The following is a 26,315-nucleotide window of genomic DNA, read 5'->3' on the forward strand; positions in this document are numbered from 1 at the left end:
TGAACTCACAGAGATCCACCTGCCTTGGCCTCCTGTGTGCTGGAATTAAAGGCGTGTGCCACCACTGCCAGGCTCAGATAATCTCTTAGAAGCTGTCAGGGTTAGAAGGTTCTAAAAGCTTCTCATTAGACCCTTTTCAGCATATTTATAATGTACAGATTCATTCTTTTAAAACTTCAACTTAGACAGAAGGACATCCTATGATACATGCAGCAATTTCAACTTTTCATTTCCTTCCAAACAATCACCTGTGCCCTGAGACCCTCTAGCCCCCTTCAATTCTAATGGCAAAGTCAGGCAGGCGAAGAGTGAAGCGACTGGGTCTGTGGAGCCTTGAGAAGAGAAGGCCCTTGAAGGTAGTGCATCACCTGGACTTGCTGGCCAATCTGAGTGGAACCAGCCTGTCAGAGAGCTGTGACCCAGTACAAGGATGAAGGACGATACAACCACATAGATACCGTCTTGCGTTTATTCACATAGAGAGGTGAGAATTGGTACAAATCATAGACATTGCTTAAATACAAATAAATAGTTCTAGTTTCTAAAGAAACAACTCTAGATAATCCTAAGTATTTTCTAGGTTCCTATTAAAAATAGAAGGCTATTGGCTTCAAGTTCTACTCCACCACAATCCTTTGAAAACCTAAGGATGAAACAGTAAATACTATACTCTAAGACATCACCAGACAAATGGGAGCCATTGTTCCCACTTTCCTGAATGGGTGGAAGGAGAGTTTCTTGCATCATAGATGCAAACAACTAATAAATTCAGAAATTATTCGATAAAGGTAGCTAAAAAGACCAGCCTTGGGACAATTGGTAAGAATTCCTCTGAAGCAGATCTGTGGACTCTGAAACCTCAGAGGTCAAATCAAGAGTCTTAACCTCAGGGCGACTTGCATTTCTACAATCCAAGTCATCATGAGTGGCACCTGAGGTGAGTGACAGTGACTTGCCCAGTGAAGAATGGTGCTGCTAATGAAACAGTCTGTCAGGTATGGCACCAAAACGATCCACTGAGCTGAAGAAACACATACCCGAGGCTGTCTATGTCTCTATACTATCATATTCAGTATGTCCAAAGAGACAAAGATATCTGGGGGAAGCATGCTGTCAGAATAAGGCTCACTTTTAAGCCGTGCAAGTTTTCCAAAATGACAGAACACATGTGGTTGTTATGGTCTTAGTGCACAAGCACTGGCTGCTGCCTCCTAGTGCTCACTGCACTGCCCTCCTTAGCTGCATTAGGTCACTCAGCCACTTCTCATAACCCCACAGAACTGTCAGAAAGTAATGCTGGAAAGTGACCAATATAGTAAACTTTAGGTTTTCCAAGAAATTTTGCTTTTCTAGTTAGACTGCTCATGATTCGATTCTAACTGGAACAATCTCATGCTATAAAAATGGCCTCATATAGTAAGTGTATTAAAATCCAGGTTAGTAATAACGTTTGGTATTACAGAAGGCAAGGTTACTCAGATTTAAAACCATGATTGCCAAAGAGTAAAAGCTGATTTCCAAATAGAATATCTGCTATGGTGTAAAATGCTAGATTTGATTCTACACTTTGTTGACATAAACAATTTTAAAACATACACCACATTTTCCTAATTGAGATTTGGAAATAAAAAGCATAATTCTTAAACAGATTGCTACAACATTCACTCAAGGGATTAGTTGCTTTTTGCCAAGAATTCTTTTTAGTCCAAATGAAGGATTTCTACAGTTTATTCTCAAATAGTTCTAAAAATGACTGAAGATGTCTCTCACTTCCCACCCTCGCCCTTATTTTTTGTTTATGTTGAAAAGATGTGTATACATAAAAAATGTTAAAAAGTTTTTTGGTGGATGTTAATAAATTTAGTTTCCTGATTTAAAGAACAACTTTGTATGCTTTTCTCTCTGGCACACTGTGTTTCTGGTGTTACAGATCCAAACAAAGTACCCAACTAGAGCAGCTCAGTGTTCAAATCACAGTTTGGACACATTCCTATTTATTCTGGATGATTCTCAGCTTCACACACAGTTCAAGGAAGACACATCCATATAAATACCAAACGCGTTATGTTAGCAGCCCTAACATGTAACTGTACTGTTGTCAGGACCATTCACATCTACAGAGTACAAAGGAGAATGACTTCAAACATGGAGACCATTTGCTTTTGCGGCTCTGGTAATTAATTCACCATCATCTTCGAGACTTCCAAGCTGTTCTAGAGTAAGGAGTAGTCCTTTTCTTATCTGGTGGTTTAAAGTAGGAATAAACAGGTGCTGCTGGGTATTCTGCATCAGGGTTTTCTGCCATCATTTTCAGCTTCGCTTCAATGGCTTTTATCTTTGCAGTGACACTGGAAAAAGGACAGCAGAAGATCAGAATGGGCCTGGGTACATTCAGAAAACCCTTGCATCTTTCCCCTTTCTTACGCTGATGTGTATTGGGGAAGCCACATGACATTAAATTATAAACACGAACCAAGAAAAATAAAGTCTGAAAATCAGTCATGTTTTTATATTATAAGTCCAGGCACAGTTTTGCATACTTCATATGGCCTTATATAGTCAGTCTTCAGACACAGACACCAGGCGGCATCTCAATGCTTGTCAGAAAGCAAAGATAGGATTGACAATGACTTTAGAAGGTAGGTTATAGGTTTTATTTTGTAATTGTTAAATGGCTAGTTAGAGTTGAGATTTAGATACAAATTGGCTCAAAACCCCATGTTACTAACTAGTACACTAACTACCATACCTTTTCAATCACCAATTATCAGAAAAAAATTCTAGAAATCTTATCGAGTCTTTGTTTCCTCTTTTATGTGTATAGATGTTTTGCCTGCAGATATATTTGTGCCTGGTGCCCCTGGAGTCTAGAAGATCCCCTAGAACTAGCTTACAGATGGGCTGTGAACCGCCATGTTGGTGCTGTGAATCGAACCCATGTTCCCTGGAAGAACAGCCAGTGCCATTAACTGCTGAGCCATGTCTACAGCCCCAGGTTTCCTTTTATTAACAACTATCAGAGGCAGTAGGAACACAAGACAAACCTGGTACATGAGGTAGCTTGTTGGAGTCCATTCCGTAGGGTAGAATGCCATGCTCAGTCTTAATGCATGGGAGAGGGGCCAGACCCTGCCCCAACCTAGTATACCAGACTACGTTTTATTCCTCATGGGAGCCTTTAACCATGAGGAGTGGACTGGGGGTAGGCTGGGAAGGAAGGGGATGAAGGAAGTTGGGAGGAGTTGGGGGGGTGGGGGTGGGAAGAGAGGTGGGAAGGAGAACTGTGGTTGGAATGTAAAATGAAATAAAAAAATAAAAAATTGGAAAAAACAACAAACAAATAAACAAACAAAAAACCCAAATGTTACAGTAAGCCAGATACCCACCATCCTCAGGACTTTACTGCTTCTACTTCTTCTAATAACCCAAGAGAGTTAACCCTCAGGATTTTATGTGATAAATGTAGCCTCTTGGGCATAAACATGCCCAAAGTGCACAAGGCTAACAAACCACAGGGCTAGGGTTCTGTTTCTTTGCTGTTTTCTCTCCATCAGAGAGGGAGCTGCATAGCTTTGCAGACACAGAAGGGAGGAACTGAGGAGGTGCTGCATGAGCCATGAGGTGGTTAATTCTGACTGTGGTCACTGCAAATGCTGGACTAAACTACAAAGCACTCAGGCAGTAACGTGTTGTCTCACATAGTCCCCATCTTTCATTCTTGATGCTGCCAATGATCTATAGCTAGTGAGAGAAATTTGTAGGGAGTGTCCATATGGTCTTCTAGAGGTCCTCAAAGGGCATACAAGGGTTGAACATTAATACATTTTCATGGGAAACAATCTAAAAACCTAAGTCAACAAGTGAACAATTGTGAGGAGACAGACACTTTCCCCACATGCAGTTGTTCAAACATCACACAGATCCCACAAATATATGCAGTTTTTTTTTGCATCAGCAGTAGAAGAAGCCCTACATTGTAATAAAATCCTGATGTATCACTAAAATGTATTTTATTTGGCACTTCTTCTCCCAATGAGACAGCCAGAGCTTGATCTGTATGAGTTACAGGGAAACAACCTCCTCTACTTAGGCACAGTGGTAAATAGAAAGATGATAGCTGAGATTCTTTGGATTGAATAGGGGATGGAAAACATCAGGCTATCTAATAAACAAGCTGTAAGTACAGAGGCTAAGAAGTTAAAGCTTCTTCACTGTAACATGGACACCATCAAGCATAAATTCAGAAATCATTACAGCAGAGCTATAAAAATCTCCATGGAGATCTTATTTTATGGTGACGATGGCATATGGATATGAGTTCTCAATGACAATAAGGAAATCATGTTTATTTTTTATGTAGATAATTTCAAGACCATCTCCTCCTCTTGCAATTTAGTGAGATGCTTTTAAGTCTGTGTGGCTCAGGGCACATCAATATATAAGGAGGACATGTTTCCTTCCTGTCTGGTGTTTCATCCAAACAGGTATCACAGACTTTATAATCTTACAATAGACTGAGTATAACTGTTGATTTCTGAACCATGGGTGTTGCTTCGAATACTTTCTTCCTTTAATACACATCTTTACAGTTTTAACCTGGTGACATTTTGAAGTAGTGGGTAAAAAGATGGTCCGTTAGGCCTGTTATTTACTACCAGCATGGTTCTAGCCATGATACTTCACTTTTCTAAGCTTCAGTTTTCCCATATGTAAAGTGCTTTTTATGGTATTAAAGGGTATATGCTAATAAAAGATAAAATAAAGTACTTATGAGTTCTTGATTATATAAAGTTCAACAGATCTTGGGTACTATTACTGTTATTGTTAAAAATTTCCCCTAAGCGACAGTGCAAAAAAAAGAAAAAACAAAAACAACAAAACCCCAAAACACCACACACATACACACACACACACACTGCTTCTGCTCAACCACCCACTTAACTTCCCTTTTTCTACTCAAGTCTTATGTCCCTGTTTTGAATTAACTCCAAAGAAGCAACTGACAATTCATACAAACTGGAACAAAACTATTATAGTTGCTGCAAGGGTACATAGAATTAAATTTCTGCAAACATAAGAGAAGATATAGTCAGGGAGGAATCAGTATATGATGGAAACACCAGAGACTGAGGTCTTAAGAATGCGTGTTTTCAGGGTAAGCCCTGTGACTGATGTTGCTTCTCCCCAGCATGGTATGTGACAATTAAACCTGTTCTTTTCTGAATGAATGAATTCTATAAATGGTGGTACATGATCATGGTGGCAGGGTTAGTGGGGGGGAGGACATATATACTGAACACTTTTCCTAATACAACAAACCAGCTGTTGGTTGTATTCTACAGTCACTAAGCTACATATGAAGACATGGAGAAAGAAAATGACTGGCCTGTTGAATGACACTCCTACAGATGGCACCTTACCTGAGGTTAGACTGAGTAGGTTCTGTGCTTGAGGATGGCTCAAGGCTTATGGGGAGGATCTTATCATTCTTGTTATGATCATATCTCTGAAAGTCAAAAGAAGGGTAAATCATTTCACCTGGGCAGAAAGCATCCCCGACTGTAGTGCATGGTTAAAACATGCTGACCCCACCCAGTTTATTACAGGGTATTTCTAGACAATGTTTTATACTGAATATTAACGCAAAAATCCTCATAGTTTTGGCCCGAAAGTAGTCAGTTTAGAAAAAGAAGTCTGGAAAAAAGCTTGTCTAGTCAATTAGTCCTTTTTACTGGGAGAGGAAGAATTTCACAGATGGTATAAATGCATAGCAGGGCTACCCTCTTACATTCTTAAACTGCTATATATTGCCTCTACAATATTTGAATATAGTGTTATTCAAAACACTTTAAAATTCTGGTAGATTTTGCAAAGTATCAAGCATAATATTCAACTATTAATAGATGTGAGTGGAGAAGAGTAGTAGTAACACGTTCAGTGGTGGATACAAGGAACATCACATAGTAAAGGAGCTTAGTTTTATGTCAGATAATGATGTACTTGTTGTGAAAAGTAAGTGTGGTATTAAGGAACAATCAGGAGCCTCTGGTCAAAAAGGAACCATGAGGTAGAGATTTCATATGGGAGACAGGATCAAGGATGATTTCTGCTATTTGCCTTTTCAATGAGATGCAGGATGAGCAAACACCAGCCAGTGTAGCAAATGACACTTGATTTTATTCTGAGTAAAAACATTTGGTAATTCTGTTTTAGATACCAAGTATGCTCACCCCATCACAACCTAAGACGCTCACAGGCCTCACAGTTTTATGATCTGCTTTTCAGCAGAGAATCTCCATTTGAATGTTGGTTTACTCTGAGTCCTTATGGGAAGAGTGCTGGGAAGTGATCTGTTTCTTGGGACTGTTCCAGTCTACATATTTCACCATCACCTCTATGCCAGCTGGACCAGCAAGAACAGAATACCATTTTTTAAAAAAATATTTTTAAAATGTATTTACTTATTTTTATTACATATAGTGTTCTGTCTGCCTATTTGCCTGCACACCAGAAGAGGGCACCAGATCTCATGTTAGATGGTTGTGAGTCACCATGTGGTTGCTGGGAATTGAACTCAGGAAGATCAGGCAGTGCTCTTAACCTTAGCTATCTCTCCAGCCCCCAGAATAACTTTCTTACTTTAAAAAAAAAAAAAAAAATGGCCACAGCTTTTCTAGTACTTTCCCCCAAGAGATGAACTGTAAGATGGGCAGGGCATTGTGCCATTTCTCAGGGCCTGGAGACATATAAACCCACAAACCTACACTACAGTAACTCTCCAGACCTCTGGAGGAAGGAGACTGCCATGCTTTAAGTACAGAGAAACTACTCATTTTTCAAACATTTAGAACAATAAATACATCCAAACTTTCCTTAGAGATATGAGGCTGGGAAGAGTCTATTAATGTCCACAGCAACTAATTTAAAAAAGTAAGTAACTATTTTCCTTCCAAAGAACAACTACCATTAAAAAAAAGAAAAAGACAAAGGTTTGAGTGTACATATCAGCCACATGCAACAATCAAACAAAAAACAGGATCTGTGTGGCCATGTGCCACAATTAAGGATCTTGCTCTCTTCCTGAGATGCTTTTCAAAAGAAAAAATGGACAAGATACAGCAGCAGGTGAGAAAAGCATGCTGTTCCAGATGAAGAGGCTGGGATACAAATGGAGGGGTGGGAGCTCTTCTTCAGAGACTTGGTTAGGATGAGGCAGGATGCTGTCTGTCTCTCCTAGACTTACCTTGACTTGAGCATGGGCCCATCGTACCACCAACTTCTTAGACAGTGCCAGCTTGCCATTGAGACACTGAATGGCTTGTTCTGCTTCCTGTTTAAGAGAGGGACAATAGTTATTCAGAAATTCAAATTCAAATTGTTATCTGTATTCTCAGAGGGCCTTAGTAAGTTGCAGTGGATACATTTCTAAACAAATTGCTTTTGGTAACTTGGCTAATGGCTTATAATTTAGAATGGCAAAACAACAGCATCTGAATTTTTTAAAATTGAAATGACATTTCAAATCCTGTCATTTTTTGGCATTTGTCAGCTGTAATATGGTCACTACTTGTCCCTAGGGCTGGTGTGAGTACTTAGAAGGTATGGCATACAGAGCAGGTGGCTTCTGAGTGTTAGCTGCCAGCACTGCCCTATCAGGTCTCTTTCTACACACATGCTTTAGCTGGCATAGCACAGACTACATCAAGGAACTGTGCTCCCTTCAGGAACTCTGAAGCCGTATCCTGGACTATAGCCTCACACACAGATAAGGCTCTGGGAGAAATCAGTCTTGAAAGAGCAGGAGCCAGTCCCTGTGTGAGACAATCTATACACCCAGTTCCAGAGCACAAACTCCCCTTACCCTTCCCTGATCAGACATAGTACAAAGTTACTCTAAGCAAACCTGACCATGCTTCTCCATCCTGATAAACCCTCTTTGCCCCTTGGGTATCTATGAGGCATTCAACCAAGGCATTCAACCCACCTCTAGCAGGGGAGAAGAGGCCCTTAAGGAAGACCTTAATGGCAGGGTGCATCTGAGGCTGTGGAGTAACACACACAAGCATGCCAAGCTGACAACACCAGTGAGTCTTCAGCACTCAGCAGCATAATATTCATATAATCCACTATCCATGTGTATGAGGCATTGGCTGGCTATTTACAGGCAATGCTCCACTACAACACACATAGTGCTAGACAAGAGACACGTTCTTGTTTCACTTGGTGGCTTAGAATATCCACAGTGCTCTATTAGTTCTGCAGTATCAGCAGCAGTAGAGGCCAATGGGATAAGTATTGTAAAAGAACAATTTCCACAATTTCCATCTCTGTACTTGGTTTCAAAGTTCACAAATTTAATACTGAATGCCAACTGTACTATATCATACATATACTTATATATATATCTTCATAGCCTCCCAGCTTTGTAAAAAGACAACCTCTTTATTTATCCCATATATATATATATATATACATATATATATGTATATGTATATGTGCATGCATGCATGCATACATACATAATGAAAACTGAGGCCAAAAGAGACTTGCTCAAAGGTAATAATAAAAGATACAGGAATATAAAGTATGCATTGTAACCACTAGAACAGGGCTTTAAAATGAACATGTGTTCCTAATGTGATCTCTGATTTTAGTTGTTTGTAAGAATCTTCACCACGAAAAACATTTAAAAATGGTTATCAAATGAACATTCTTTAATTGCTTCCAAAAAAGGAGTGGATAATTAAAATAACATGTCATTTGTTGCCTGTTATATCTTTAAAATTAGAGGAAATAAAAAATACTCGCACTAGTAAAGGTAGATTATGTCCTTGTATAGTCTTAGCATTCCCACACATCACTCTGGTAGGCATTCTGGTAACTGTATTTTTTTTCTTACTATGTAACCCAGGCTACCCTCCAACTCTTAATCTTCTCTCTTTAGTGTCCTAAGAGCTAGATTACAGGCATGTACAACCATTCCTAGCTGTGCCAACTATATTAAGAAAAATTATGCCTTTCTTTTTTTAAAGACAGAATTTTTCCATGTAGCCTTAGTTGTCCTGGAACTCATTCTGTAGACCAGGTATGCCTCAAAATTAGAGATCCATATGCCTCTGTCTGCTCCTGAGTGCTAGGATTAAAGGTGTAAACCATTACACCTGGCTAAAATTATGCCTTTTGATGACTGCATTCATTACATTTCCCTAAATGCAGTGAATGTACATTTATAAAAATACCCACTCCCTAATATCCTAATATATTAGTCAGTCACTGGTGGTGACTCATATAACTAACCATTGGGGGTCATGTAACACCAGAAATTATAGTTTTTTTGTTTTGAGACAGTTTGTTTTGAGGGTGTCTCAAAAACAAACAAACAAACAGATAGACTGGCCCTGGGTTTAATCCCAACATCACAAAAATAAAAGAAATTTGCATGCATTTAATGTTGAGACATCGAGAAAGATATATATGTATTTTGTATGTGTGTGTTCACACACACATAAAATGTATGCATATGTGTAATCCAAGTGCTATGTGCAGGCCCATGCATGTGGTGCAGGTTAATGTGGTACATTCTCCCACTGCTTATTACCTTGTTTTTGTGGCCTCACCTAACCTGTAACTCATGACTGGTTAGACTGGCTGGCCACTGAGCTCAGATTTTTTGCTTGTTCCACCCTCTGCCCCCCACCCCGAAGCATTGGGATTATAGATGTGTGTCACTATGCCTGGCCTTTATGTGGGTGATGGGGTTAGAACTCAGCATCAAACAAAACAAGATAGGAAGAGTGGCTGTCACATGCTCAACAATGGCATCCCAAATCATGCAGTCAGTAGGAACCAGTCACCTTACAGCTTGAGCTCAGGGAGAGGAACCTTGTGCAAGCTGCACTACTTGAATTCACTGGTGGAAGGAACATACCCATTAGTGCTCAGTGTGAGGCACAAAGAGAATAACCAGACACGACTCCTGCCCGTGAAGTCTGGTGGTCAAGAGATATAAAAATGAGTGACAAAGTGCAGACTAGGAGAGAGAGAGGGAGCTGAATTACCTGCTTAGTTTCAAAGTTAACAAAACAGTATCCTCGGGGCTGGCCCTCCAAAGCACCTGACTTGTGGAAGAGGAAGTCAAATTGCTTCACCTTGCCAAACTTCTGGAGGAGCTTGAGGAGGTGGTATCTGTGGAGACAGAAGAGCCCATGAGTCCACTCCAGGAATGTTGGTTGTTCAGTCTCAAATGTGAGATAAAAGAGGAAGATAATGCACCTCAGGCAAAAAAAAAAAAAAAAAAAAAAAAAAAAAAAAAAATTCTCAAACTGGTGTATTATTTTATTTGGGAAACAGGATTGTTCACTTCCACTAGGAATGGGAACTAGAAATGTCATGCCTGTGTGCCTGTCCAACACAAAATACCAAACAAAAAAAACACACCTAACAAACAGCTGTCTGCCCACAAGTACTGTTTGTTTTTCTTTTCAAGAAAAGCTCAAAAATAGTGTCGATTTATTTTTTAAATTTCTTGGCAATGAAATAAATAGCATTTGTGAATATAACTTCATAAGAAACACACACACACACACACTCCCTAAATCCACCCTATATTAAAAATAAACAAAATTGTAAAACCATCCATAGTCACACAAACAAAAACTAGCCCTAAAACTCCTCTCTATTGGACTTTGTAGTGACTCTGCTAGGACTCAAACATAGCTAGTGGCACTTCCACTGGCCTCTAGGAGCAATGGAAACTAGAACAATGTGGAAGCCAAATGTGACTGAGGCTGGGCTCACTATGTAGGGGACACTCACTAGCCAGCTCTGTGAATCAGCCAACCTCAGTTTCTGTAACACGGTACATACTGTGGGGTATGGTCAAATAAAAAAGAGTCAAGGAAGGAGTTTATTGAAGCAGAGGTTCACCAAACTATCACTTGCCATCCTGTTTACCCTTTTCTTGTACTCCCTACTCTTACAACTCATTTGGTTTCTACAAGATTTTTAAGTTATTCAAACAGATGTAGCCTTAGCAGGTTGCTGTGGCCGACCTACATTCTGACTTCCTGTCATCCAATGTAAGGGTGAGACAAACCAACAGCTCTCCCATTTCCTTTTCCTCTGGCCTTCCTCCTGGCACCCTCTAAGCTATTCAAATGGAGTCAAGGCTTTCTCTAAACAATGCTGTCCCCTTGATACTAAAAAGGTATCAGCCCACATGCTAAATCTGTTACTACTCGGAATTCTACCCCACAGGGAGTCAGTAAAGTCTTTGTGGGCACATTTATATTCATGCTGTCTGCTAGAAGAAACTCACCAAGATTTTATTCTTGAGCAAGATCTTCTTTGGGAAGCAGAGATAGGAAATACTTCAGACACTGCACTAAATCTGACACTAATGTGCATCAATAAGCAAGTCCATTACAGTTAGTCAGGAGTCTGATACCAAGATACAACACAGGGGTCTAGTATTGGGCCAGCTAGAAAGGCTACCAAGAGCCATTGAGGAGTTATCTGGTCCTTGGGCTGGTTTTGAAAAGGAAAGCAATCACAAAAAACGGTACTTAATTACCATCTCCCATTAGGAGGCCTCAATCACCCAGTGAGAAGGCAGAACTCCTGGAAGGAACTGAGAGACATCTCTAGCACTCTAGCATAAACCTCCATTTTTGATTATCTGGACAGGCTACAGCAAGGCTGAGTCTCCCCCCCACAGGCTTTAATTCATAGCCACACCTGCTCTTACTACACCCATTCAAACCTTCACATCATGTCAATGCCATAGAATGGTGGGTCAAACCCATTTAAAACAAAACAAAACTTAAGGCTACTATGGCATAGCTATCTTTTCATTAGCTCCGTTCTGCTAAATAGCAGGAAGGTAATGCAACTGGCATTTCCTAGGAAATGAATTTTAATTTACTCAGGAAAAAAATGCCAACAGATTATTCATTGTAAAACTAACAAACACATGCTGCCTGAGAAGTGTGACCTTAAGATTCCAGGAACATCTGCTTAGGTCTATGTCTTTCAACTTCTCTAGGATTTCTTTTCTTGTTTGATAATTTCTTGAAATTATCGGAACACTGAAACAAAAGGAATGAAATGTTTACTACGTTGCTTCCTGGAGATGGGAACTGCAGGCTCTGATAGTGGAAAAAAAAGCTCGAAGCCTCTTGCTTTCACATCTGCAAGTACTTTTATCTGCTGCTGGGCTATGGGAGTTCAGCCCTCATCAGTGGCTGGCTTCCCTTAATGAAACGTGCACCCTGCTGTCTTCAGGAGAATTAGTATATCCACCTGTCCCACACACATTTCTGTAACCCAATCAGTGCTTTCTTCTAGTGAGTCATTAAAACAGCCTTCCTGCCTGGTGGCACAGAAGCAATCACCTGTATACATGTTAAAACAAATACCTACTGTGTGCTGAGGACTAATTAGGCATCAGGACCTGTAGGTGAATAAAGTGTCTTCCAGGCCTTCAATGCTGGTTAGGAGGCAGCAATGTGTACATAACTGTGAGCAGTTGTACATTTCATATAGAGCACGGATGTGCATGTACACACACACACACAATAGGAAAGCTTGAGAAAGGGGGATATTTGAATGCAGCATCAGTGGGAGTGAACACCATGCAAAGAGAAAGGTGAATGAAGCTTGACTTATTGGAAGAGAGTAGATGAGAGTAGTCAGGGAATTTTGATTTGACGTTACAGGAAGCAGAAAGCCAATGAAATGACCTTTAGGATTTTCTTTTTAGTATATCCATCCATCCATCCATCCATCCATCCATCCATCCATCCATCCATCCATCCATCTGTATATACACACACAAAAATATTTTAGTATGTAAAGTTTTTAGAGAAAATTTTCTTCATAAGTCTATAGAAATTACTCTGAGAGTCCTTTTGTCCTGTGCCACACACCTTACTAAATGCTTTATTATCTCAGATTTAAGTAAGCGAACAATAAACACTGTTTCATTCAAGCCACAGTCCATGAAGGAAGAGTATGAAGCAGGCTGAGAGAGACATGGTAGAACTCTGCTGTCAACAGGCTCAGGCATCTATTCTCATTGAGTTCTGGTTTATCCAGTCAGCAGAAGTCAGCACCTGAAGGACACTTGCATTTGGCTGGCTCTCTACCTCTTGGCCTTTAAGTTTACTCAATGTGTGGCAAACTGACTTCTTCATCACAAACTACCCCATGGTCAGTGGTGACTTGAGTTGTTTACACTACTCAGTCAAGACCTCTGGGACACAGGCCATGGGTTTGAGCCCCATGCTCAAAACAAAACTAGTACACCCTTCAGAATCATCTTTACTCTCCACTTTTCTTCAATTCCTGTTTTTCACATCTCAGACTCACCCAGCAATCGCCAAGCTCACTGTCCCCATCCGCATGGCAGCAGTAACAGTATCTCCTAGAACCTGCATCCTCAGTCTTGCTCCTTCCAATTTGCCTTGCACATGTGCAGCGCCCCAAAAATCCCTGTCTTGGTATCAGGTTCTTGTTAACACTTGTTAACATCCAGTGACTTTTTTTTTTTTTTTAATAGGAAATTCAAATCGTCTAAATACAATGTAAAGAATCCATCTTTAATCCATCTTTACCCGTTAGTGTTCTACCTATCCAACTGCTTCTTCATTACCAATTAGTACTTATCCTTGCCTTAAGCCAAAGGTCCTTTTGGATCTGCTCATATCCAACTTTCTTACCCAGACTTACACACTTTTATTCATGATTTTCTCTCCGCTTAGAATGCACTATTGAAATTTCCACTGATGTTCTCTCTCACAATTTCATACAATGCAAATGTTATACTTATTTTACAGAGCACATTTAATATCTGAATAAGAAAGTCAGTACTCAGGTACAGCACAGCAAATTAACATGTGTGGATACTAACTCTTTGGCTGAAAATAGTGATGATATTTAGAGATAATGTTCTAATCTTATAGTCTGGGTCTCCAGGATGCTTTAGGTCAGGATTGTTCAGTTACTCCAACTATCAGAATATCTGATCAAAGTTGTGCTGAATTTTAGGGAGGAGGAAACTAGAGCTATCATAAACTCCTTTGTCATTGAGCCAACCCTTGTAATGTTCCTTTTCCTATAAAGGGTAAATCTTTCCCCCTCACCTAAGATGTTATGAGGTGAAACAAGAGAGCTTCACACAGTATTAGTTGAAATTTTTCTGTTATTTAGTTGAACATTCTCACTTTACAAAAACATGAGGTACAATGAAGCTGAGGAATTAGAACAGTGTTTAGGCTTGACCACTCCTTCAAGTCTCCAAGATCTACTTAGTCACATGGATGCTTCTGGCATGCAGCACAGTTCTAAAGCAGTTTCGACAAGACAACCATTCTACATTCCTAAAAGCTCTACCATAAAATACAGCAATATTTGGGAGTGATTGTATTTTAATTATTCATATAGTCTCACCATATCTACACCAAGAAGAGCAGGATCCAAGAGTTTATGATCTGAACCACATGTAAGGAATCACCATGAGCACAAAGACCCTAATGTTTGAGCATCAGACTGTCAATATTCTTGAAAGGAAACTGATGGATAGCCTAGTAAGAAGCTTCAGAAGAATTCATGTTAATAACCAAGAAACACAGAAATTACACAGGGCAACTAGAACTAATCACAAAATAAATGTGGGCAAAATTAATGACAAAATGTATTGTTTAAATGTTGTTTAAAATACTACCATTGGGGCTGGAGAGACGACCCTGTGGATAAAATATGGGATGCTTTTCCAGAGGACCTGGATTCCATTCCTAGTATCCACATGGTGGCTCACAAAAATTTGTAACTCCAGTTCCTCAAGAGGATGTCGTGTTCTCTTCTGGTCTATGCAGGCGTTAGTCATACACATGGTGCACCGGACAGAAATGCAATCAAACACTCCTATGTATAAAATACTAACAAAAAACCCACCCCCTATCACTGTAACCATTCAGACAGTAAATACATGCTTTGTTTCCTAAAAGAAGAGAACATTTCTCAAGGAAAGACATTCAAACCAACTTTTGGAAGAGGTTAGGAAAGAAGTGTTAGGGAGTGGGTTACAGGCTCAGGAAAGAGAATGAAGGGTCGGGTGAAGAAGAAATATTAGGAAGTGGCAGCAGTTTTTGGTTGGGTGAGCTTAATTAGGAAAACTGGAAGGCATTTTGTAAACTGTTCTTGTGAGTCATTAGAAGGTTAGAGATTTGGATTCAACTGACAACACAAGAACCATGTGTTCGTTCATATTCCTTTAATGCTGGGGAGCAACTGTATGTTAATTATTTAACTAGGTTCACTATTTTCTACCCTTTTTGAGAAGCAGGATCTAAAAGTTCATGCATTTGAGCAACTTGAAGAAAATAATGTTTCTGTAAGCCTCACAAAATTTAGTAAACTGACACAAAGCTTTCATGTGAACCAAAAGCTCTGATCGACAACTGACAACTGTTTTTGAAAATAAATTATGTGCCGGGTGGTGGTGGTACACACCTTTAGTTCCAGCACTCGGGAGGCAGAGGCAGGTGAATCTCTGTGAGTTCAAGACCAGCCTGGTATGCAAGAGCTAGTTCCAGGACAGCCTCCAAAACCACAGAGAAAAACCCTGTCTCAAAAAACCAAAGGAAAATAAAAAAAGAAAAAAGAAAAGAAATTACAATCAGTTTGTTTAAGACAAATCATTTCAAGGTAAGGAAGTCATTGAAGGAAAACAGAGAAAGTGGTTTTGGCAATACTGAAGTAGAATACTACACATGGAACATAGTACTTCTAGCCAGCAAGGCCCTGACCTACACTTGGCATTTAATGTTCACTTTTGACTGAAATTATCAATGGGAAAGTCTTAATTGAATGTTCCTGTTAAAGATGTAACTTAGGAGTACATTCATATACTTAATATGCCATAAACCCACGGGCAGTTGCCCTTGTGAACCCTCTGATGGGCAGCAGGACACAATCAGCACAAGAGTCTCATTACCTGGAACTACAGTTAACACAACTAACATTGTTTCCATGCTTTAGATTTCCACTCAGACAAGGAGAGGTGGGAATGGAAACCACTCTGGTGAGCCTGAGTTGTTTGTTTGTTTTTGGAGATAGGGTTTCTCTGTATTGTTTTGGAACCTGTCTGGCACTCACTCTGTGGACCAGGCTGGCCTGCCTCTGCCTCCTGAGAGCTGGGATTAAAGGCGTGCGCCACCAACGCCCGGCTAAGCCTGGGTTTTAAATGATGGAAAAACTTAGATGAACAGATAATAATTAGGAGCTTATGTTGATTCACACATCTATCTTCAAAGTCATAAGAGAAGAAATTAAATTCAATCTACATCCCAGTGTTCCCATGACCACAGTAACATGGCATGAAGACACATATCTTTAATAGCTCTTTAACTTATATGGACACCCAATGATATCTGCACATATCTGATTTGAGCTTTTGCAGGTTTAGGAGCTAAACTTGGTGTTGTGATGTAAAATCACATCTCTTTTCCTCTTTCCTAATCTCATTCTTAAACATACCTCATCCCAGACCCAAATAAGCAGGTTACCTCTCTTATTCTCTGTTTAGCCCACTTAGGACTGCTGATTTGTCCCATACTCTCTTTAAGTACTGATTCCACGCAGGTCAGTCAGTCTCCTTACCCTTTGCTATTCTGCTACCAACCAACACCTTCCTTCCTCAAAACAAGTGTGGAAAGAAAAACTTATTAATTCTCTGCCAAGATATTCCTTTTCACTATAATGGCTCTGATGGAAAGAGTGGGAGTCAGGACTATTATATTCAATTAGTAATGTGATCTTGGGCAAGGTAATTCTGCCTCTTAGACCCTCTGTTCCTTCGTTATAAGGAAAGAGAGTTGGATGGTATCAGAGGTCCCCAAGTGATCTCAATCCATGGAGCTTACTTAAGGATTGCCAGAAGAATGGCAGCTGACAAAAGGCTTCAGCACCTCTTTTCCCTCATTGGCCCAGAAGTCTGGTTTTACAAGTGGCTTCTTTCAGATTTACTTTATCACAAGGCTTCTCTTGCTTAAGCTGCTCAGCATGGTGCTAGGGACACAGCAGGCACTCTGAATTTAATGAATGAGTGAATGCCAAAGGGACTAGGGTGATCTCTAAGATTCCTTCCCACTCTCACTTTCTATGGTTATGTGGCTGCTTAGAGCAGTTGGTCAAATGGGGCCCAAATGTCAATTTGCAAAGAACCCAAGACTGTTTCTTGTTCCTCCATTCTGAGAGCGACAAAATGTGCCTCAAGTGGCTCTGGAAAAATTCCTCGTAACCACTGGGTATAGAGTCAAACAGCTGGCAAAGAGTTCTACTCTTTGCTGAATAAGAAGGATGAAGCTTTGCTTGAAGGAAATCCAACGTTGTGTCCTTATAGTTGTGGAGTGCAAATGTTTGAAAAATAGGAATAGGCTAAAAACAGCATCATGTCTCCATCAAAGGAAAATTCAAACCAAATGAAGGGATCAGGGTGCTCAGTGCTGCTCTCAAGTCCCCGAGCATCTGCAGCAGACACCACACCTCTGCACATAATTAACTAAGTAATCAGGACTTACTCTGTGATTTTGGGGTCCAGGTTGCCAATCCATAATCGGTGTCCTTCCTGTAGAGAGCCCTCTGAAAGGATGGATGCGTTCTCCAGGGGAAGAGTTTTGGTTTCTGTTTCCATCAATCTCTAAGGAATACTAAAGGCAGTGTGAGCATTCAGGCAGGGGCGTGGAACAATTGTGTGAACATGAGATTTCACATGCAGTTTATCCAAGGAAGGCATGCTCTCTGGGTAGTCCTTCAGAGGCCTGTTGTTTCCAACCGGGACCTCACACCTGTTTCCTTGAGACAACCCTTCTAGCAGCCAGAACTGCCATTTAGGATAAGAGGTAAGAGTCTTGAGTCTTCCTGAGGCAGGAGGCCAAAGCCACTATCACCACATGATACTCTGGGGTGGGGGGCAAACAGGAAAGCACCGAGAAGACAGTCTTGACAGTGTTGAAGGGAATGGGGAGGGAATAACAGCTTTTTATACTTCTTGGAGCAATTCAGCACAGGAAGGAGGTGGCACAAGAAATGTGAGGACAGATGCCACACTTACAGCTGGATTTGAAAGCAGGTTGTGTGACTTAGTTAATTGTCTGAATTTTAAAGGCCTCAATTTCCTCAAATGTAAAATTAGAGGCAGTAGTTCTTATTTTATAGGGTTGTTGTGAATATTACATATATTTAAAAAACTCACCAGACACTGTATTTAACAACAGTAAGTAGTCAATATACATTGGCTATTGATCATGAAGTTTATTGTTTTGGTAAAAACAAAAGACAGATGTCCTTAGTTATTAACAGTTCACTATCTGCTTTCACAGTGTAACTTTCAGCATGTCACTTAACTACTTTTCACCTTAGTCCCTTGTGAGGACAGTATCTTATAAAGGTCCAGGTTATACTCCTAAGGCTTTTAGAATCACAATTTCTACAAGTATTCAAGACCAATAATTATTACTAGTCTTAATTCTGAAGTACCTCATCTCACAGAGAAGGCAAATGATGGCTGTGGCAGAGGCAGTGGTGGAAAAAGCGGAGAGCCTGGAGCCTGTCTTAAAACTGTTCCATTTCCACTGCAGCTATTTTTCTAGGTGCCTCGGTTTCCTTGTTCTTATTTATTTACTTTATTTTCATGGTGGTGGGGGCTTGTGCATATCATTTAGTACAGATGAGATTAGAAGATAACTTTCAAGAGTTGGTTCTCTCCTTCCACTTTTCCTTGGGTCCTAGGGATTGAACTCAGATTGTCAGGCTTGTATGGGAAGCACATTTACCAGCTAAGCCATCTTGTCAGCCTAGTTTCTTCATGTTTTAATATAAAATTTGAGGGGCTGGAGAAATAGCTCAGCAGTTAAGTGCACATTTTGATCTTGCAGAAGACTGAGGGATTTGGTTCCCAGGACCCACCTGGTGGCTCACAGCCATCTCTAATTTTAGTTCCAGGAGATGAGATGCCCTCTTGTGACTTTTGCAGTGACTGCATACATGTGGTACACATACATAGACGCAGGCAAAAGACTTGTGCAAACAGAATAAATAAATCTAAAAAAATTCATAAAAAGAAACCCTGTTTTGCTTACTAGTTAAGGTTGCTGCGAAGAAATAAGTTGATATTTGAAAAATAAATTTTAATAAATCTATACAATGACAAAGGAAAAATAAAGGGACAGGGAAAGTAGCAGGCCATGCCAGACTTTAGACCTCCCTGCTAGATACACAAAACAAAAAACATGTGTTTCTATATATAGAAGTGCCTCAGAGCTTAGCCCTGTAGGAAATAGTCCCTATCCAAAGAATGCTTATATTTAAAAGGAGAGCAGAACTAAATTTAAAAAAAAGCAAAAGATTCAATTAATTAATGATAGATATTGTAAACAACAATGAGAAAGGTCAAGTGATGGGGTTGCACTACTTTGGACTGAGTGCTAGAACTTCTGATGTTCTCAGGTCTAAAAGCAACAGTAACACTGAAAGATGCCAAAGTAACACTTAAAAAATGCCAAAGATGCCATGTTTCAATTGGAAGAATACAAGACAGGGGACTAGAGATCTGTATTCAAAATTGACTTTTCCAATTATTGTGCCTTTAGTAACAGTATCTCCCTCAAATATCTTTCTCACATTCCCTGTCTCTGCCACTTTTCCCCCTTCCCATATAATGTGAATAATGTATTGTTTACTTTTTGCCTATGTTTCTAAAATAATAAAAGCGCCTACAGCGCAGGGCCTTACCTGCCTTGTCCATAGTTCTACGCCCAGCATGGAGTGCACTGCATGGCTCAGAGTTGGTACTATTTTCTTATAGAATGAATGAAACCAAGTCAATTGTCTTCTTTCCAAAGATGGGGACAATTATTCCTATATCTCGTGGCTATTTTAAATAAGAGTATATATGTGACAGCTCAGCACATGGATTTTTAAAAGTCTATTAAGGTAGTATGCAATTACAAAATCTTTTGCGGTTTGCAATGGAGACAACTCCTTAAGAGTTAAGTTCATAAAATGCCTGTCCAGCTATCCCTCCCAGCTGAGCTGTGTCATCTGTAGAACCCAGGAGGGGGCTGGGGTCGCTTATTCCTAAACGCTACAACAGGGTCAGGCCAGGAACCAGGATTTCCCGATTCCTGGCTGCTAAGGTCACTTATGGAATTGTTATTTCCGGGCCAGGAAAAGGACAATCCGGGGCGGGGCCTAGAAGCCTGCTGGTGAGGGCAGGGTCCGCCAAGGTCCCCACGGCCAGGTTGGCGCTGAGCTTCGGCTACTCACCTGCTAGCCTGGGAGCTGTGCCCTCAGCTCATTCCCGAAAGCAGGTTCCGACGCCGGGGTCCGAGCGAGGGACGTAAGGGTACCTCAGCTGAAACACTTCTCGCCGCCGGGCCGCCCGTGACGCGCTACGTCTGCGCCGCCGCGCCGCGCCATGACGTCATGACGCCCGCACCGCCTTCTCTGCTGTCGCTCGTGTTTCTCTTCAATCCAGGCTATCACTTGTGAGTGACATGGAGGGGGTCTCAAGGCGCGGGTGGGGCCCAGGTGCCAGTGACACTTTTTCAAGGACCTCGGAGGGACTGGTTCAACGGTTCAACCTTAAGTCCACGGTCGGGACTTCTGGTCCCTCTACCGGCTCAAGGGTGGGGGCGGGGCTCGTGTCTTTCCGAGAAACTTGGTAAATAATTCCTGATATTTAGGACGTCACCTGACAGGAATATTGCCTCTTCCGAACAGCCCTACGCGCGGAGGTGATGAAGAAACGAAAACTCAGCGTTATCTTTATTAGGTTTCGCGGCTCCCGAGTGATGGAGTTTAAATGCCACCCAAGCCTGAGTCGAACGCCTGGGCTTTTAAAATCGTCACTCGAGGTCCTGTGGGCAAACAGTTGTCATTTCAATGGTGCTTCAACATTTCCACTACTCTGGCAAATTTTACAAATGAGATTGAGATCACATACTTAGGAAGTCTAGAAGCAGGACTCTTGCCTAAGCCGTCTTTCCCGCGGGGGTTTCCCCCACCCCGTTCCTGTCTTTTTATTAATTCATACACAACTACTTGTCTTCTAGTTGGATGAGGCAGTAGGTCAGAAACTTGACACAGTAATGTTTGTCAAAGTGGGTAGCCATGAAAACCTCAGCACCACGTTCATCAGAAGGACACTCAACAAAGTTGACTAATTTTGCCTTTTTTATACCTTATAAGCACAGTCAGCTTGACTTTCTTTATGCTTATTCTTCCTGGGAGTGGTGTAAAAAGACTTCTTCCATTTCTTAGCCCCACCATGAAAACGTAAGACAAAGAGTGGGCTTTTGAATGTTGTAGTAAGACAAAGTATGTCCGTTTTCCAGCTGTTTACCAGCAAGATCAACCTCTGCTCATCAGGAGGCATTCCTTCCTTATCCTGAATTTTGGCCTTTGTATCTTCTATAGCTTGTGAGGGTTCCCTGTAAGGGAAGGAAATGAATGTTCCATTGCATTTCCCAGAAGTTTGGAGAACTCATAGTTGGAAAGGTTGGAAACCTTATCTGATTCCTTCAGTGAATGGCTGAGGAAAACCAAGCTAGGAGACGATTTGCTACAGTGTCTGTCCTTGGCAGAGCTGTGATACATGCGTTTTGAACATGAGTAGTTGTGAATCCAAAAGATATATGTGATGGGAATTGATGAGGTGGGGATATTGTTAAATTTTTATCATTCCTCTTTGGCTTGTGCCAAGGACATTTGCATGCTGTGTTGGGTTAGATATTACAAATACCTTTCTTTACATGATAATGAATTTGAAAAAGAGCACACCCTGTTCTAAACAAAGAACTGAAAAGTTGGGGCGTAACAGATGCAGTGTTGAGAAGTCAATCCTAGGACCTGCCATTGGAAGTATAGATTTTGGCATTTTGATGTTGGGCAAGGATTTAATCTTTCTGGAATTCTATTAGCGTACTTATGACATTTATATGATCTCTGTGTTCTTGTGTTATACTAAGTTCAGGGTATAGTAGTGAACAAGTAGATTAGTAGATAGATTAGTCTACTAGACTAGTCCATGGAGTGCCAACAGCCATATGGAGATACTTAGACAAGGATCAAATAATTACACAAATATTTACTTTTTTGTTAAAAACTAAGTGCTGTGATGAAGTATTGGATGTGAAAACTGGGTTTCAGGAAATATGGACTAATTGGAAGAGGGGGCCACAGACCCTTTGCTCTGACAGACTGATGGTTAAGATGAAACCAACCAACCAACCAACCAAACAATGATGGTAAAGGGATAAGGGGAGACCATTCCAAGCATATTTATTTAAAAATGTATTATTGAGCATGGTGGGGGTATGGGGGTGGAGGGTGGTAGAGGAATGGTCCACATCTTTAATTCCAGCATTTGGGAAGCAGGGGTGGTGGATTTCTGTGAGTTCAAGGCTAACCTGGTCTACAGAGCAAGTTCCAGGACAGCTAGAGCTGTTACACAAAGAAATCATGTCTTGAACCCCCTGTTACGATAAAGTTTGAGGGGATTCCATGGCAGACAAGAGTGACTGATGTGGGGGATAAACATGCCAGGCAGACAGAGCTTAGTGAGAAGTTTATTAGAAAGGGAAAACGGAGGAAGGAAAGAGAAAAGAGTTACAGAGACAGAGAAGAGGGAGACAGGAAAAGCCCTGTCTGCCCCAGGGCAACAGCAGGAAAGAGATCATAAGTGGGCAGGGTCTTTCTTTTATTTATTTCTTTATTTTGTTTTTTTTCCAGACAGGGTTTCTCTGTATTGCTTTGGAGGTTGTCCTGGAACTTGCTCTGTAGACCAGGTTGGCCTCAAACTCACAGAGATCTGCCTGCCTCTGCCTCTGCCTCCTGAGTACTGGGATTAAAGGCCTGTGCCACCAACATATGGCCCGTCTTTCTTTTAAAGAGGTCCTGTGCACTTGAGTTCAAACTAGTAATCATGGAACCCTGGGCTGACTAGGGTACTGCCTGAGTGTATTCTACCAAGTGACAGGGGCAGGCCAGCAGCATAATGCCTGAATCCTTACACACACACACACCCACACACAAAATATCTTTGGGTGTTTTGCTTGTGTGTGTGTGTGTGTGTGTGTGTGTGCACGCACACGCGCATGCCTGGTGCCTGTGAAGGCCAGAAGAGGGTGTTCCATCCCCTAGGATGGGAGTTATGTAAATGGTTATGAGCCACCATGTGCGTACTGAGTATCAAACCCAGATCCTATGTTAGAACAACCATTGTTTTAACCTCCAAGTCCTCTCTTCAGCCTCCTTAATGGCATATTTGAAAACTTAGGAACAGGAGAATCTCATTACGAAATAAAAGATTAGTTTATTTTGTAAAATGTATATGGTAATTAAATAATGGGAAAATATTTTATATATAAGGTTTTATGTATTCAAACATGTTAGGAATGCATGTTGTATATTAGTACACATCTGGTTAGAAGGGGTTGCTGGGACAGTGGATAAGCCAGGATGTAGGTTCATAAGTGTATAAAACTCTTAAAGAGTAAACAAAAATATTTTTAAAATATTAGTTACTTGGGGGCAAAAGAGATGGCTCAGTGGTTAAGAGCACTGTCTGCTCTTCCAGAAGACCTGGGTTCAATTCCCAGCACCCACGGCAGCTCACAACAGTCTGTAACTCCAGTTCCAGGGCATCTGGAATCCTTAGACATACATACATGCAGGCAAAATATCTGCATGCACATAAAATAAAAATAAAATAATAATTATTTAAAATGTTAGTTATTTAAAGTGAAAAAAGATGTGGAAGTTGTTGCTGAGAAAGACTAACCTACTCAAGGTCACATATGTAGTAAGTGGGGAACAGATTCTTTATGAGTGGGTTAATATTATTAGAACATAATTAAATTCTCATAAGGAGTTTCTTTTTCAGTTTTAGTCTTTCATATACTGATTTGAGTGTTCATATTCTTAAGGTTAGAGACCCAAAGGATTGCTTTATTAAACTTCCACTGTGTCTGGGTGGCGCATACTTTTAATTCTAGCATGCCTTTAATCAGGGAAGCAGAGGCAGGTGGGTCCCTGTGAGTTCAAGGCCAGCATGGTCTACAGGTTGAGTTCCAGGACAGCCAGGGCTCTTTCAAGACAGAAACCTGTCTGGAAAACCAAAAACCAAACCAAACCAAACCCAAAACAAAAAAACAAAACAAAAAAAAAAAAAAAAAAAAAAAAAACCAAAAAACACAACCAAACAAAAAACTTCCACTGTGAAATTTCCTGGCTTCAGTGCAATTGAAATGTATGTCTCAAGCATTCCAGCAATGTGGTTTATTTATAGAATTGTCTTCCGGTTCACATGTATTGGACCTGCTTTTTGGTGCTGAATTGTCTGTCAAAAGTTGTTTATCTCTAACCCATTTTAGTTTCCTGTTGCTTTGTGGATTGGCATTATGACCCAGGACAGGAACTCCAGGAAGTACACACTGCAGCCAGGTTGAGACCCTGTCAATTAAAAAACCCAAACTAGACATTATTATACAGCCATATTTGGATATAAATGTGAGTTGAGCATTGGCTATATTAGGTAGAAACTTAGATTTAGAAATATCACCCAGACCCAAACTTTTGTGAACAGTTTTTAAGTAGTATTAGACTGTTAGTTCCATATCTTGGGCAGTGACTTAATTTCTCTGAGCCACAGTTACAACATCAGCAAAATGGGGGATATAATGCTTTATTTGCAGTGTTATTGACAGGAGTAAATGAGTTAATATGGAAAGGCAAGCAGGCCAGTTCTGTGTTTGTTGTGACTCCACATGCTGATTGCTGATATTCAGCATAACTTGTTAAAAAAAATTCCATCAGGAGAAATTGTTTGCCTTTGCTTCCCTTCCCCTCCCTCCCCTCCCCTCCCCTCCCCTCTCTCTCTCTCTCTCTCTCTCTCTCTCTCTCTCTCTCTCTGTGTGTGTGTGTGTGTGTGTGTGTGTATGTATGTGTTTGTGTGTGTTTAAAGACAGGATCTTATCTAGCTTTAGCTAGCCTCTAGTGTGCTGTGTAACTGAGGATGACCTTGAACTCATACTCCTTTCGTTTACACCTCCTAACTGCTAGGATTGCAGACATGCCTCACCACAAGTGGCATTGTGTGTTGCTCACTTTCTTTTCATTAAAAAGAATTAGTGATGGTAACAACCGTCAGTAATTGGTGTGGGGTACCCTTCTGTATGCTGTGAATTACCATTGGTTAATAAATAAGCAAAACCCAAAAAATGGATTATGGATGTTTGTCTTTGTTTATGGGATTTGGTTACAATTTGTTATTGGTCATAGACTCTTCTAAAGAAGAAAGGGAGTATAATATAGAAGTGATTGGGAGAAGGGATGATGATGATTATGATTATTATTGTTTTGGTTTTTTGAGGCAGATTTTTTTTTTTCTGTGTAGCTTTGGAGCCTATTCCAGAACTTTCTTTATAGACCAGGCTGGCCTTGAACTCACATAGATCCACCTGTCTCTGCCTCCCAAGTACTGAGATTAAAAGTGTGTGTCACCACTGCCTGGCCAGGGTAGATTATTCTGATGGGAAAAAGGGTTGATTATGAAATCTACTTTAACCTCCCCAAAAAAACCTGCTAATTTTACATATTTTACATTGTATTGAATTTAGTTTATAGATACAAATTTAAAGTTAATTTTGTTATACTGTATTCATATTTCTACTCTTGTTTAAGGCATTGTGTTTATACACCTCAATTAAAAATGTAATGTATAATTAGAATACAGGTGAATAGTCATCTAATAGCCAGAATTATAGTCATATAGGTTTTCTAGGTATACAAAAATATATTTCAGATAGGCAATTTTCAAACACTTCAAAGACCTACAGAATATAGCATTTAAATGTTTTAAAAACAGACTTTTCTCAGCAGTCTTTTCTCATGTCTGCTCCTGGCAGACTACTTCAGAGAAGATGATGGGCATTGAAGAAACTCCATATGGAGTTTACTTTCTTTGTGGCAAAAGTGCCTTCACCTCAGCTGCCGACAGTGTATGCTGTCCAAGTGGGACAAGCAGGGCACCAAAGAAAGGACAGCTGAACTTTGCCAAGTCAGCCTTTCAGAGAATCCTTATTCACAGAAAAGTCTGTCAGATGTGTGTAGGCTGAAGATGGTGCCCCAATGTTACAGGGGAACATTGGGAAACTGCCTAGGCAATCTCATGTCCCTGTCATTAGGTAATATTTCACTCTTCTGGGGTCTTTGATATAGTTGAAAGACTAGGGAGTTATAGTTTCCTTTAGTTA

General features: G+C 40.5%; 2 protein-coding genes across 4 annotated transcripts in view; one reads left to right on the plus strand and one right to left on the minus strand.

The window, feature by feature from the left end:
- Positions 1 to 451: 451 nt before the first annotated feature.
- Positions 452 to 20,443, minus strand: Rbm18 (RNA binding motif protein 18). 2 transcript variants are annotated; one of them, XM_051185322.1, is made up of 6 exons: positions 20,326 to 20,443; positions 17,580 to 17,708; positions 10,059 to 10,185; positions 7,244 to 7,330; positions 5,421 to 5,506; positions 452 to 2,348 (listed from the first exon to the last, which is right to left on the minus strand). In XM_051185322.1, exons 2-6 carry the CDS (start codon positions 17,690 to 17,692, stop codon positions 2,189 to 2,191), a joined length of 573 nt encoding a protein of 190 aa, XP_051041279.1. In that variant the 5' UTR covers positions 17,693 to 17,708; positions 20,326 to 20,443; the 3' UTR covers positions 452 to 2,188. The 2 variants fall into 2 exon arrangements, with proteins under 2 accessions (XP_051041279.1, XP_051041280.1); XM_051185323.1 differs by having other exon boundaries at positions 17,580 to 17,698; positions 20,326 to 20,433.
- Positions 20,444 to 20,450: 7 nt separating this feature from the next.
- Positions 20,451 to 26,315, plus strand: part of Mrrf (mitochondrial ribosome recycling factor) — a 58,089-nt gene continuing 52,224 nt past the window's right edge. Inside the window, exon 1 of one of the 2 annotated variants that reach the window (XM_051185320.1) lies at positions 20,451 to 20,546. The gene's annotated coding sequence lies outside the window, so the exon portion shown is untranslated. The remainder of the gene's footprint in view (positions 20,547 to 26,315) is intronic. The other variant, XM_051185319.1, reaches the window with a different exon arrangement.

The sequence above is a fragment of the Phodopus roborovskii genome, unplaced genomic scaffold (assembly GCF_943737965.1).
Source record: "Phodopus roborovskii unplaced genomic scaffold, PHOROB, whole genome shotgun sequence".
NCBI lineage: Eukaryota > Metazoa > Chordata > Mammalia > Rodentia > Cricetidae > Phodopus > Phodopus roborovskii.